Genomic DNA, 13,701 nt, shown 5'->3' with positions numbered 1-13,701 from the left:
TCACTGCTGAACCACTGAGATAGAGAGATACTAAATCACTCCATCATTGCACGCAATCAGCACTCATAAGTAGCTACACCAGCGGGCACACACAAACACTCGCTTACACGAACACTGCAGCAGTTAAAGAGCTTGAGACTGGTTGTCCGACAGACAGCATTGCAACGCAACGCTGCACCAGCACAAAATGCATTTCTGACAAAACTGCAGCACATTCAGTTCCAATTGACATCTGAAATCTCAGAGCGCTGCAGGTTATTGTGTGTGTACCAGCATCCAGCTCAGTATATCTGATATACTGCAGGGGTCTCAAACTACCTGGGGGCCGTTAGTTACAACAAAGCCTAAGAATAATTATTTAAATATAAATGTATTTATTTTAAAATGTATATTATATTATATTATATTATATTATATTATATTATATTATATTATATTATATTATATTATATTATATTATACCTGAATTCCAGAAATGTTGGGACGTCTTTTAAATTTGAATAAAATGAAAACTAAAAGACTTTCAAATCACATGAGCCAATATTTTATTCACAATAGAACATAGATAACACAACAAATGTTTAAACGGAGAAATTTTACATTTGTATCCACTAAATGAGCTCAAAAATGAGTTCTCAAAAAAGTTGGCACAGGGGCAACAAATGGCTGAAAAAGCAAGAAATTTTGAAAAGATTCAGCTGGGAGAACATCTAGCAACTAATTAAGTTAATTGATATCAGGTCTGTAACATGATTAGCTATAAAAGGGATGTCTTAGAGAGGCAGTCTCTCAGAAGTAAAGATGGGCAGAGCTGTGAAAGAGTGCGTAAAAAGATTGTGGAATACTTTAAAAACAATGTTCCTCAATGTCAAATTGCAAAGGCTTTGCAAATCTCATCATCAGTGCATAACATCATCAAAAGATTCAGAGAAACTGGAGAAATCTCTGTGCATAAGGGACAAAGACCTTTACTGGATGCCTCAGACCCTCAGACGACACTGCATCACTCATTGGCATGATTGTGTCAATGACATTACTAAATGGGCCCAGGAATACTTCCAGAAACCACTGTCGGTAAACACAATCCGCCGTGCCATCTGCAGATGCCAACTAAAGCTCTATCATGCAAAAAAGAAACCATATGTGAACATGGTCCAGAAGCGCCATCGTGTCCTGTGGGTCAGGGCTCATTTAAAATGCACTGTTTCAAAATGGAAAAGTGTTCTATGGTCAGACGAATCCAAATTTGACATTCTTGTTGGAAATCACGTACGCCGTGTCCTCCGGGCTAAAGAGGAGGGAGACCTTCCATCGTATTATCAGAGTTCGGTTTAAAAGCCAGCATCTCTGATGGTATGGGGGTGCATAATTGCATACAGTATGGGCAGCTTGCAAATTTTGGAAGGCACCATGAATGCTGAAAGGTACATAAAGGTTTTAGAGCAACATATGCTCCCCTCCAGACAACGTATATTTCAGGGAAGGCCTTGTGTATTTCAGCAGGACAATGCAAAACCACAAACTGCAGCTATTACAACAGCATGGCTTCGTTGTAGAAGAGTCCGGGTGCTGAATTCTGAGATCTTTCACCTACAGAGAACATTTGGCGCATCATTTAACGAAAGACGACCACAAACTCTTCAGCAGCTGGAAACCTATATCAGGCAAGAATGGGACCAAATTTCAACACCAAAACTCAATTCTATTTGAGGTCTCTTTCTCCATTTCTTTATTGTTTTAACAATTAGAAATGCATCATGGGAAAGTGGTGATCGGTCGGTCTGATCTCTTTAATTGCTTTGACATGTTTAACTTGGGAGGCATGCGCACACATATAAATACACTTTAATCAGTCTTTGTGAAGTTTATCAAAGGAGGTGTCTTCCTCCTTATCTGTACTTAATCTGCTGATGGGCTTGAAGATCAGAGCTTCAGTGCAGCAGGAGGAAGGATTAAGGAAAGTAATAATCTTAGGGAGAAAAAGATGGGAAGGAGGAGGGAGAAGGACACACAAATCTTTTTTTTTTTTCTTTGGGTCTTTTGGAGTCGTGACATATTCACGTCAAGTAATTCATTGTCTGGTGGATTATATACTCATGGCAAATGCTCTGAGAGAACTACTAAGACCAGAGAAGAGGGGAGACCGATGAATGGCCAAGAAAAACTCATTGGGGGACATTTTTTAAATCCACTTAAATTTCAGATAATTTCACAGCCTGTTTTTTCCCATTATCCTTTTGTGAACTCTGTAGCTACACTACTAGCAGCACCAAATGGAAAGCTGGACTCGTCTTCCATTGGTTGGGCAAACAGATTGTCCCTCCCCAAACTCACACCAGTGGTTGAGCCAATGTTGAGAGAAAATGTGCTTCGTCAGACCAGGCGGGATTCTCAAACAAAGTAATGCTTATCTTAACACATTATGCTAGAATAGGAGAACTTTTTTGTTTTTTTAATTAATAAATTTTTGTTTTTTTGCAACCAACTTTTCTATTTTAACACATAATAAGGAAATATTATTATACTTCATTATATCTCATTTAAGAATAATTGATGATTATATTCATACCATATTTGATTCATTAATATTTCCATTTTAACATTTAATGCCACATTATGATAATTTAGACTATAAAATGTAACTGTAACTGTAAGCAGGGTGGGGCCGAGTGCTGTGGGAGCGGAACAAGACTACTGGAGCGATTGCTAATGAGAGACGAGCGTGACACACGGCTCGACAGCAGCAGGACTCTTATTATGCCACAGTGATCTCTTCCGCTTCTTCTGGTCAAGCATATGTATAGGGTCACTTAGTTTTCTGTCTATAAATGTATTCAAACAGTTCCCTTGTCTAATAAAACATATAATATATTAAACCGTCTTTAGTGTTTCCATGGTTTTTACAAAATGAAAAATCGATAGTAACGCAGTTATGATGTCATTGAAAGGCGATGCACGGACACGGTTTGTGTCCTGTTTAAACTTGATTATTTATCTGGATTTAAACATTCTTGAAAACATCTGAGATAATGTAAGTACACAAGTCAACATAATATATAACACTGTTCTATGGTTTTTAATCCAAAAATCTTACATATTGTGCCTTTAAATATTAAATAAATAATCAATTTCTGAGTCATCAATGCATCTGAAGTGGCCTTTGAATTAAAAATACAAACAAAAACAGTTTTTCACAAAAATACATTTATCCCATGTGAACGCTGACACACACACACTGACGGCATTAACCGGTTCCCTGTGCACTCCCCCACTCTATGAAACTGTATCATGTGACTCACTCAGCCATCCAATGACATCACGCTGGCAGCAGCCAGCAAGGACAGTTATGCAGACCTACCTTTCCCTCCACCATCCCTCTCTCTCTGTCTCTTATACCTTCTTCCTATACTTTCCTCCTCCCCACCCACTTCTGTTTCTCTTCTTCTCTGTGATGAGAACAGCAGGATGAAGACAGCAGCAGATTTATGTTCATCCCTCCCCACCCCCCAGCTGAGCGACCGCATTGACTTTATTTCTCACATTCTCTCTCTCTCTCCCTCAGTATGGAACCGGGACGGTGATCTGCTTTAGTTCTCTAATGTGTGCAGGAGATAGTGCTGGAGTGTCTGTTATCTTTGCTCTAAGCACTTAACATTAAGACCTGTGCTCAGTCTGAAGCGGTAGATACAACTGACCTGCTCCTATGGCAGACGGAGAGCATGCCCTATGCATGTGATCCATTTTGCATGTGTTTGCGTGTTGTTCTGCACAAATTCAGTCGCAGCCAAGGATAGAACTGACACCTCGATAGTGCATTTTAAGTGTTTTTTAAGACGACTTGTGCCCCAGCAGACATGTGTGCTTGTGTACAGAAGGTTTAAAATATGTATCTACTCTAAGAGCACAAAAATATCTTTAGAGCAAGAGGTCACTGTTGGTTTGTGTGTGTGCGTGTGTGTGTGTGTGTGTGTGTGTGTGTGTGTGTGTGTGTGTGTGTGTGTGTGTGTGTGTGTGTGTATGTGTGTAATCTTCTGTTTATTCACACTTTAGCTTCACTTGAGCAGCTCTGGTTGGCCTAGTTTTCCAGATATCTTCACATATGTGGTCCTCTCCGAGTTTGCCACTGTGACGACAAGAGATCCTGCATTATTACACTAGTACGCAAGAACCCATTCAAGCTGAGGAGACATGTATCTTTGATAATTAAGTTGCATTTAAGTGACAAACAATATCTCATTATTATGAGGGTTTTTTTTGTCCTATTTCTGTGGTAACATGCTAGGTAGCCCTGCCCACACAAGATTTCATTGGACCAAAGTAGCATTCCTCATGTCCCCCACTTTTTTTTTCCTTTTTTTTTTTTTGACTGCTTGAGTTTACCAATGGGCGGGGTTTGAGCTTAACTGGTTTTGAAAAAAATTATGCATATTAATTAGCAAACATGAATGACAAGTGACTGATTGTTGATGTTTATAATCGGATATTATATGAAAAATCCCTTAAATTCCACAAGGAAAACCATTAAAAAAACATGATGGAAGTCATGGAAGCCATAAAAATACAAGTTATGTATTATCTTAGTTTGATGCTCTTGATGCAGTTGCAGTGCATTGCTTGTGTGATTGAGCGTGTAAACAGAGAGGCCTGTTTTGATTGGCTGTGTTTTGTGATTGATTGTGGCACTGTACGGCATTTGAAGAGAAACCTACTTCGTGACTGTAAAAAAAGAAAGTTATATATAGTGTATAAATGTTATCTGGATGTACTACATTTGCCATGTTGTCATTGTCATGTGACTTACAGCATCAGTTGCATCGCTTCACTGCCATTTAAAAGCCCTCTCCTATGGCCTCATGGAATATTAAATTGTTCATCAGATGCACAGTTCAGAATCTGGCCAGAATTAGTAGGTCATCCAAGTACTTTTCACCTAATGTTTTATAAATACAATTAATTCATACATACTACATGTCACATACTGCTTTTTGCCTACTATTTAGTAGGGAAGTAGGTATGCAGTGATGGTGTTCTACGTTAAAAAAAAGTGTTGGTCTAAAACTCATTGGAAATTGCCATTCACATGTCTGCATTTGGACAGTCCAATCAAGTCCAACCTTCCACAGGTCTTTTGCATTTCCTTCTCTTATCATCCCACTGTGCTGCTGCTAATAACTCATTTGTCTTATATGTCAAAAAAATGATCAAAATACACATAAAAATGATTGGTGATCACTATTAAGCACTTGTAATGCTCAGTTGCCATTTTACTTGTTTTTTTTTTTTTATATTTATCATATGTATATATTAACTGAGGATTTAAACCCAGGTTTATGTATGTATGTTGTGGGATGAATATTTCTTATCCTTCTATTCCTGCTTGCACGCTGTCTCTATTACCCAAAGAAGAAACCCACACCCTCCACTTCCTGTGCCTTTCCCAAACTCTCTCTTACTGTCTCCCAGCAGTGACTGAGCACCCTTCCCAGGTGCAGATCCGGCCCTGAGCTCAGGTGCTGAGCAGGGAAAAGAACTCTGCCAACTCTCTCTCGGATGCGGCTAAAGTGTCGAATTAGCAACAACTTTTTTTGCTCTTCCTGCTCCTCATCATCATTAACCTGATGAGGAAGGTGAGAGGACGCAGAACAACTGCAGAGCAACTGCAGGACAGACACTTAGGCGAGAGCGTGCGACAATCTGTTGAACTCTTGCTCTCCGGGGAAAATGCTCAGAAGCAGTATTTGACTCTGCAGAGGAGAATGTGGCAGTCACATGTAGGTCATCCTTTTCTTTTTTATGAAGACTGCTTTGATTTTGCAGGCTTGCACCAGTTAAAGGTGCACGTGCGTGTGAAAGCTGAAATTAAAACTTAATGAGTAATTATAGGGAAAGCTGACAAGGGGTAATTATTTGGAGATAACCAGTGATCTTTGAGATCTCTTATTAACGCTTGGGAAAAAATCTGAAATTTGCTGCTGACAATTGAAAAAGATTACTGTCTGACAGGGATGCAACAAGCCCCTCTGAGGGGTATGTACAGGGGATTCGACTTTGGACCCCCATCTCATTCTGTCAACCAATGGCCGTTGACTTACCAGCCATGAAAGTTAGTTATGACACCAAAATTTTAGATACCAGTGAAAATTGACAATTCTCTGTTCCAATTTTGATTCCACAGCCGAAACTACTAGCCTAACATAAATTAAAACATTAAAAGGGGCCTATAATCCTCCATTTACAAGATGTAATATAAGTCTCTGGTGTCCCCAGAATGTGTCTGTGAAGTTTCAACTCAAAATACCCCATAGGTCATTTATTATAGCTCGCCAAATTTGCCCCTATTTGGTTTGTGAGCAAAAAGAAGAGGCCGAAGCTTTAACAACTCGCGCTTCGGTTGCTCAACAACAACAAAACTGGAGAATCTCACTCAGCCAAAATGACGATTATCAGTAATTGTGATCAGCCTTACATTGTTTAAACCGGAGTCAGACATGGATGGAGAGACTCAGGAAGAAGTTACACCTTTTAGAATGCATCTGGATGTTTCTGAATGGTTAGTGGACAAATTTATGTAGTTGCTGTGCAGTTGCTGATCCTCGTTTGTGAAGAAGTCTGGCGTAAAATGACGGCATGTCAACAACACTCTCCTACAACAACTCTACCTCTTCTCTAAAGCAGCCTAACATGGCCTCGCACCCTTTGTTGCATGTTCTCAGGGGCAGGGTTTATGTAAATTTTAGGGTTAGTGATGTCACCAACCCGGGAAGAAACCCGTTGTAGTCCCTACCAGTACACTGATAACAGTACATCTTTCTCTACCTTTTAGATTCACTTAAGACAACCGACTATGTTTACTAGGATACTTGCCAAGACAGGCATTTTTGACATTTTTTTGTGAATTTGTCTCTTCAAGCGCAAGAAGAGCTCAGTTCAGTATTTGTGCACTGACCGAGTTGCAGCTTTCTGGGCATGCGCTTCGGATGTGTGCGCACAGCTGCACACAAAACTTCCCACACCGCATGAGTAACGAATTGAGTTCCCTTTTGTGCCTTCTTGCACTTGAATATTTAAATCGCCAAGGCTTAAACTCTATACTCTTATATAGGCTAATCGCCAATGCCGATTTTTACTCAAATTTGACGCTTGGCGAGTGATCATTTTAGGCCCTGTGTTTATAGACCTATATCTTACTACCATTCAAAAGTTTAAGATGTTTTTATATTATATATATATATACTGATATATACAGCCTGTCCCATGACGGTTTATACAGTACATACCAGTTCAATGTCAACATTATTGAACATGGTTCTTTACGTCCCACATTTCTTTTCTTCTCTCATGTTTGTGTGATGTGCCTTGGCACAGATAAGTAGATGGGTTATGCGGTCACTGAGTGAGCCAGCAAATGCCGCAGGACAAACCACTCACGCGCACGTTCAGCGGTCATCCGCTCACTATGCCTGAAAATAAGGTCACCACGGCAACACACGCGACACACTGATGACGACTTGCTGCTGTCTGACCAGAGCCATCCGCTGCATGTAGACACACATACACACATGCACGCACTCAAAATCAATCACCATCCTCCACCCCCATAACTGATCTGTTCCTACTAAAAGAAAAATACAAACCACGCAGAGGTACACAAATCAAAATCATGTTCATCCTGACAGCAATCAGCCTTCCAGCCGCTCTCATTCACATTCAGATGAGTCAGAACACCAGCCTCCATTTTCAAACATAGATGCATCATGACACAAATCCCATTCATAAGAACTGTTTCCAGCCCACATACTGGCTAAAATAATGTCTAAAAGCTCTAAACATGTTAGCATGAGCCCTCAAGAAGTGTGATGTCCTACCTCTAAAGTACATCTTAACACTTTAACACTTTCTTGTGAGGTAACCTGACATTGCATTAATGATAACGGACGCTCATCACACCCATCTGGACGGGTAAAAAGTCAGTGTGAAATGTGGACAGACAGGGTGATCATGCGAAACAGTTGATTTATGTTTGGATAGACATGAAAGCTGTACAATATCAACGCATTAACAGCTTCCGATGAGATCAATGCTCAGACAAAATCTGATAGTGGGACTCTAATTTTTCAGTGAACTATGGAACAACTTTATCAGCAAAAACATTTTTAAATGTCACATTTATTTATCTTAATCTATTTAATTTAATTGAAATACAGATTGCCCATTCAGAAATCATTTGCGCTCTTTTTAAGCTGAATTATCCTCAAACCTTAAAGGGATAGTTCACCCAAAAATGAAAATTGTCATCATTTATTCCCCTTCAAGTTGTTCCTAACCTGTATACTTTTCTTTGTTCTGCTGTACACAAACAGAGTAAAATCCACAGAGTTAAATCAACTCTGCTCAGATAACATTTGGTCCCTCTCTGAGTCTTTTGATTCGGCAATGCACAAGTGTTTGTTGTGAAACACTATTGCAATTGCTCAAACACAAATTATTTAAAAAACATAAAAAGGTCAAGTCCCCAACTAAAACAAACCCTGACCACCACGATGGTGGCATAATTTATTGACCAATAAAACACCAACATTTAAACCTCTGTTAATTCTCAATAAGAAATTATTTAGACATGTGACAGAAATAAAGTCAATATGATTAGTAATAAGTAAATCAGATCTTTTAATCAGATCTTGAGAGATTTAATGTATTTTACCTTCAGTTGATTTCAATTAAATGGTTTTGGCTGAAGTCACTTCTTGTAGTTCTTGTGTTTCTCTTTTCTTCAGTTATTCTGCTTGTTAACAGCAGGTGTTCATCATTAATGTTCAATCATCCCTGAACTAATAGCTTAATTATCTCATTAACTTTAACTCTGCTTCAGTGTTATTTTAACACTATTCAGAGAGGGACCAAATGTTATCTGAGCAGAGTTGATTTAACTCTGTGGATTTTACTGTGAAGGAAGATATTTAGAAGAATGTTTGTAACCAAGCAGATCTCGCCCCCCTTTGACTGCCATTGTATTTTTTTCTTACTATTGTAGTAAATGGGCGGCGAGATCTGCTTCTTTTGTGTACAGCAGAACAAAGACATTTACACAGGTTACAAGTTGAGGGGGAGTAAATGATGACAGAATTTTCATTTTTGGGTGAACTATCCCTTTAACATGTATGAGTCTTTAGAAATCATACTTTTGAATGAAACCACTAATGTCCAATAAGGTGAAAGTGTTAACTTTCAGTAAATAAATATGATAGCGCTAAACGTATTTATTTAATCTCATTTCTTATAAATACAATAACATCAACCTATTAATTCCATGAATTCAATATCGCATAAACCTCAAAGAATTCATAAACATTTGCATGTCATAAAAAAGCTTATGTTTTACATGCCGTCAATGCATTGTTATTGTACAGAATCAGAATGCAAATGTCGGAAGCACACAGAGTTCAATGGTGCTTCACTGTATATCTAAAAACATTAAGTGTGAGTTGTTTGTCTCACATAACACCTGAAAAAGCATGTGCAAACACATCCAACATCACACAAACATGAAAAGGCACATCTCAGCATACTTGTACATTCATGCAATGCACAAGATTAACATTACCCACACATACATAAAAACATTGTGAAGCAGAAGTCTTTTTGAATCATATATAAGAAGAAGGTTATAAGTGATCCATTGGTAGACTGCCTTTCTGGAGAGTGTAAATACTGATGATGACTATGCCTGTGACAGTGGCTCTATCAAACCAGTCAGAAACAATGGGGTAAGTTTGGGGCGGGGCTATCTGTTTGCCCAGTTATTGTTTTTGCAGTACCGTTTGGTGACACTAGTGGCGCAGAAATCACAAACTTCACCTTTAGACTGCCTGTAGTGTTAGTAATGCTGTTCATCAGGTATTGTGCCACACAGAGAGAGAGAGAGAGAGAGAGAGATCAAGCATCTGCATACAGAACATCTGCAGCAGCGCACAGAGAAGATTAATGTTTAATTCAAAGTCTAATTAAGCATCTCAAAGCACAAGAGAGAAAGGAATGTGTGTGTGTGTGTGTGTGTGTGTGTGTGTGTGTGTGTGTGTGTGTGTGTGTGTGTGTGTGATTTTTTTTTTTTTTTTGAAAAAGGAAAAAATGCAGAAACTTTTCTGTGATAGTTAGGGTTAGGGGATAGAATATGCAGTTTGTACAGTATAAAAATAATTATGTCTATGGAATGTCCCCATAAAACAGAAACCCGTGTGCGTGTTTGTGTGTGTTGTCAAAGGAAGATGGGCAGCTTCGGCAGAGATCAAACATTCAGGATCAGCACTAACACACTGTTTATATCTGGTATTAGCATTAATCTCAGGTGAACTTATCACAAGTAGTCAGTGCTAAATACAAGTGTAAACACGGTCCAAAACCTTTGAGATCAGATGTAGTCAGAAACGCACTGGACCACATTGCATTTGTCTTAGAATTAAAATTAAAGGACCTCACCCATGTCAATAATTAACTGCACTAAAACAAAGTTTTTTTGCTGGTTATGTGCTGTTTTTTAAGAATTTATTATTCTTTTTTTTTTTTCGAAAACGCCATCCATAGAGATGCAAAAAACTTCATAGAATATTTTGCAATTAATAGCACAGATTATGTGAATCAGATGCCATAAAAAAGTATATTTGGAAGCAGAGTGGTCATGAGACACTTGTGCTTGGATCACCTGAGACAGATGTTAATACCAGATACCAGCATATGTGTTATTGATTGCGGGGTCAGTCTGGTACGATATGCTATCATTCATATCCAATTGTGGATGTCCACCACAGTGCCACAGAGAAACCTGTTAGAAGTTCAACATCCGATAACAAAGAAAGACAGAAAGGAAAAGATAAGGATATGTAAAAAATGAAGAGAGACATTCTGGGCAAAGCAAAACACAACTAGCTGAAACTAAGAAAGAAGGGCAGCGTGTGTGAGAGAGATGAGAATAGAAGCTTTCTGTCATTATATATGATGAAGATGAACAACCGTGCTACCGTCAGCCAGCCAAACAAAAAACAGACTACACAACGCCTCTCTAGTCACCTTCTCAATGCATCAAAGACGGTACGTCTACCCATGACACTCACATACACAAGCACATAAATCATAAAACACGGCTCATATGATGACCCACATACAAGAAGAGAAACAGAAATACCTCGTCCTATAAGATCCAAGCCAAACAAACTCATGGACAGATGGTGCAGAAAATTACCTTATCGGTCTCCTCACTATTCATCCCTCTGAAGACACCCTACTGTCCTGTTCCACTCCAAATCCTCCTTTTCTTTATTTCCCATGCTATACACACACCAATATCAATGTGTTTGTGTTGTGTATAGTCTAGACTCTAAGAGCAGAGAGGATTTGTAATGCAGTCTATTGTACTATGCTCACCCTTTCACACACACTTACATGGCACAATTGTGTTTCTGCCAAAGACCTGGGATCAATATAACCAGCTTTCACCCAAATACACTCTCCCACTGAATGCAGAAGTGTCTTTTAAACAGTGCAGTGCACAATGAAGAAGCTCTTACAGTGTTTACTGCCACATGAGTGTATATTTTACTCTTTTGAGGAGTGTTTTAAGATTCTGAACCAAGAGAGAAGATCAGCTTGAATGTTTTATGTGCCTCACAGCTCTAAAAGTGATCAGATATGCTGTTGTCAGATATCCAGTGCGCTTAGGTGTGTGTTTGAGTACCAGTGTTTGATTTTCTGAATGGTGCGCCTAGCAACAGTGATCTTTCTGTACGCTCAGTCCTATTTGCTTAAGTGTGCAAAGATAAATTACACTTTATATCTAACAAATATATATATTTCAATAAAAACACCCTTAAAAATGATGCGAAAAAACCTGCACTCACACACACACACACACATTAGGTCATGCTGCAGTGTCCCTCACTGCTTGGTAGCATCAAAACAAAACCTGCTTCATCACATAACGCAACCATAACCACCTCTACACTATCCACTGCCACACAACTAAGATAAAAAACACAACATAGTGCATTTTTACTTTTAAAAATGAACATATTAGATACAATAACAGGTACAGAAACTTCTAGACTACAAAAGCACATAAAGATAGGCAAACACATACAGGTATACAAGCAATTTAGCTTAAAAAAAATGGGATCAAATGGGATTTATGCAGTTCTTGCAAATGATGTATGGACACGCGCGCACACACAAACACACACTTATACACACAACCAGATGCACACATTGCAGTGCCGGATGGGATGGGGTACTGTGCGACTGTCCTGTATAAGACTAGAAGATGAGATGGTACATATGGGCGCTTCTCACACCAGACACACACAGGACATTGCCACGAGCTGATGTGTGTGTTACTCACAGTTCTGAGTAGAGGATGTGCAGGTTGCCCACATTGTCAGTGTAGTTTGCTGGACTGAGCCAGGGCAGAACCAACAGCAGGAGAGCCTTCATGACCCTCTCTCTCCCAGGTCCTCTGTCTTGTGCCTCTCTTTCTTTTGCTTTCTTTCTCTTTCTCTGGGCTGAATGCAGTCTTTCCTATCCGACGTCCTCCCTGCCCCTTCCTCCTCCACCTCTACTAGAGTTCTGACCCCCCCACCCGCCTTCCTCTTAAGTAAAAAAGCTATTCTTCCTTTTCCTTTTCTTCCTGGTTCTTTGCCTTTCCACTTTTCTTTCTTTTGCCTCCCTCAGGCTTTTAGCCCGGTCATCTCAGCAGTAGAGAGATCAGAAGCAGTAGAGGGAGAGGTAAAGACTGGGAGCGCTGCCAGCGGAGGAGAGCAGAGAGCGCAGGATGAAGAAAGACTCGAGAAGAAAAGGAGGCAGGAGTGGCGTCTGGAGCAGGCGCAGGTGCACGGGAGCCCAGGCGGAGAAGAAAAGAGAAAGGTGAGGTAGAAGGAGAAGAGGAGGCAGAGAGCGGCGTTTGCTGGCACGCCGGTCGGGTGCGATGGTTGCGTTGCGGTCTAATCTGTCCTGGGCATCGTCCAAGAGTAAGAGGATTTACGCTCACGAGCCCACATGCTGCTGTGAATGTGAGAGAGACAGAGCGAGAGAGAGTATGTGTGAGTGTGGCAACACAGCATCTGACTTATACTGCAGCATGCTCTACAGAGAGAGAGAGAGAGCTGGGCCGAACCATCTGACATGAGAGAGAGGGGGAGATGCAGGCTTGGGTGGTCCATCTATCATTGTCTGTGTGCCTCAAGGGTAGAGCATGTGGCAAAGACCACCCCCTCCACAGAGCAACGGTTCATTCAGCCATGAAGGGGTGTGCGTTTATGTGTATGTGTATGAGGAGGATAGACATGCGGAGGATGGATGGGTGGATGGATGGATGGATGGATGGATGGATTCGATTAAAACGAACCCTGGTGTGATTGCTCTGTTATTGCAGTTCATTTGAACATGTGTGAATACTTCCGTCTGAACCCTGGTGCAAACCAAACAAGTGGACAGAGACCACTGAAAAGATGGGTCTCGGGTTGCATTTACACTGGTAGTTTGGTTCGAACCAAAAAAAAAAAAAAAACATTTAGTCCTGGTCAGATTTGCTTTCAGATTGGCAATTTTAAACAAAAGATACTGAACCTAAATGCATAGGGATACGTTCACAACCTGATTGGTCAGATTTTGTCTTGGTTTGCTTCGTCTGGAAGCGAACTGAGACTCATCTTTTCAATG

General features: G+C 40.0%; 1 protein-coding gene across 5 annotated transcripts in view; it reads right to left on the bottom strand.

Annotated features, from left to right (window-relative positions):
- The window catches only part of lnx1 (ligand of numb-protein X 1), a 52,694-nt gene that overhangs the window by 27,608 nt on the left and 11,385 nt on the right, over window positions 1–13,701 (bottom strand). For 2 of the 5 annotated variants that reach the window (XM_048206678.1, XM_048206679.1), the window contains exon 1: window positions 12,386–13,086. The exons of the other annotated variants lie outside the window; for them this stretch is intronic. In XM_048206678.1, the coding sequence (XP_048062635.1) occupies window positions 12,386–12,477 (92 nt within the window). In that variant the 5' untranslated portion in view covers window positions 12,478–13,086. Of the gene's footprint in view, window positions 1–12,385; window positions 13,087–13,701 lie in introns of those variants that run through there. 5 annotated transcript variants of the gene reach the window in all.

Source organism: Megalobrama amblycephala, linkage group LG11 (assembly GCF_018812025.1).
Source record: "Megalobrama amblycephala isolate DHTTF-2021 linkage group LG11, ASM1881202v1, whole genome shotgun sequence".
NCBI classification, from domain to species: domain Eukaryota; kingdom Metazoa; phylum Chordata; class Actinopteri; order Cypriniformes; family Xenocyprididae; genus Megalobrama; species Megalobrama amblycephala.
This window is presented reverse-complemented; position numbering and strand designations above follow the sequence as displayed.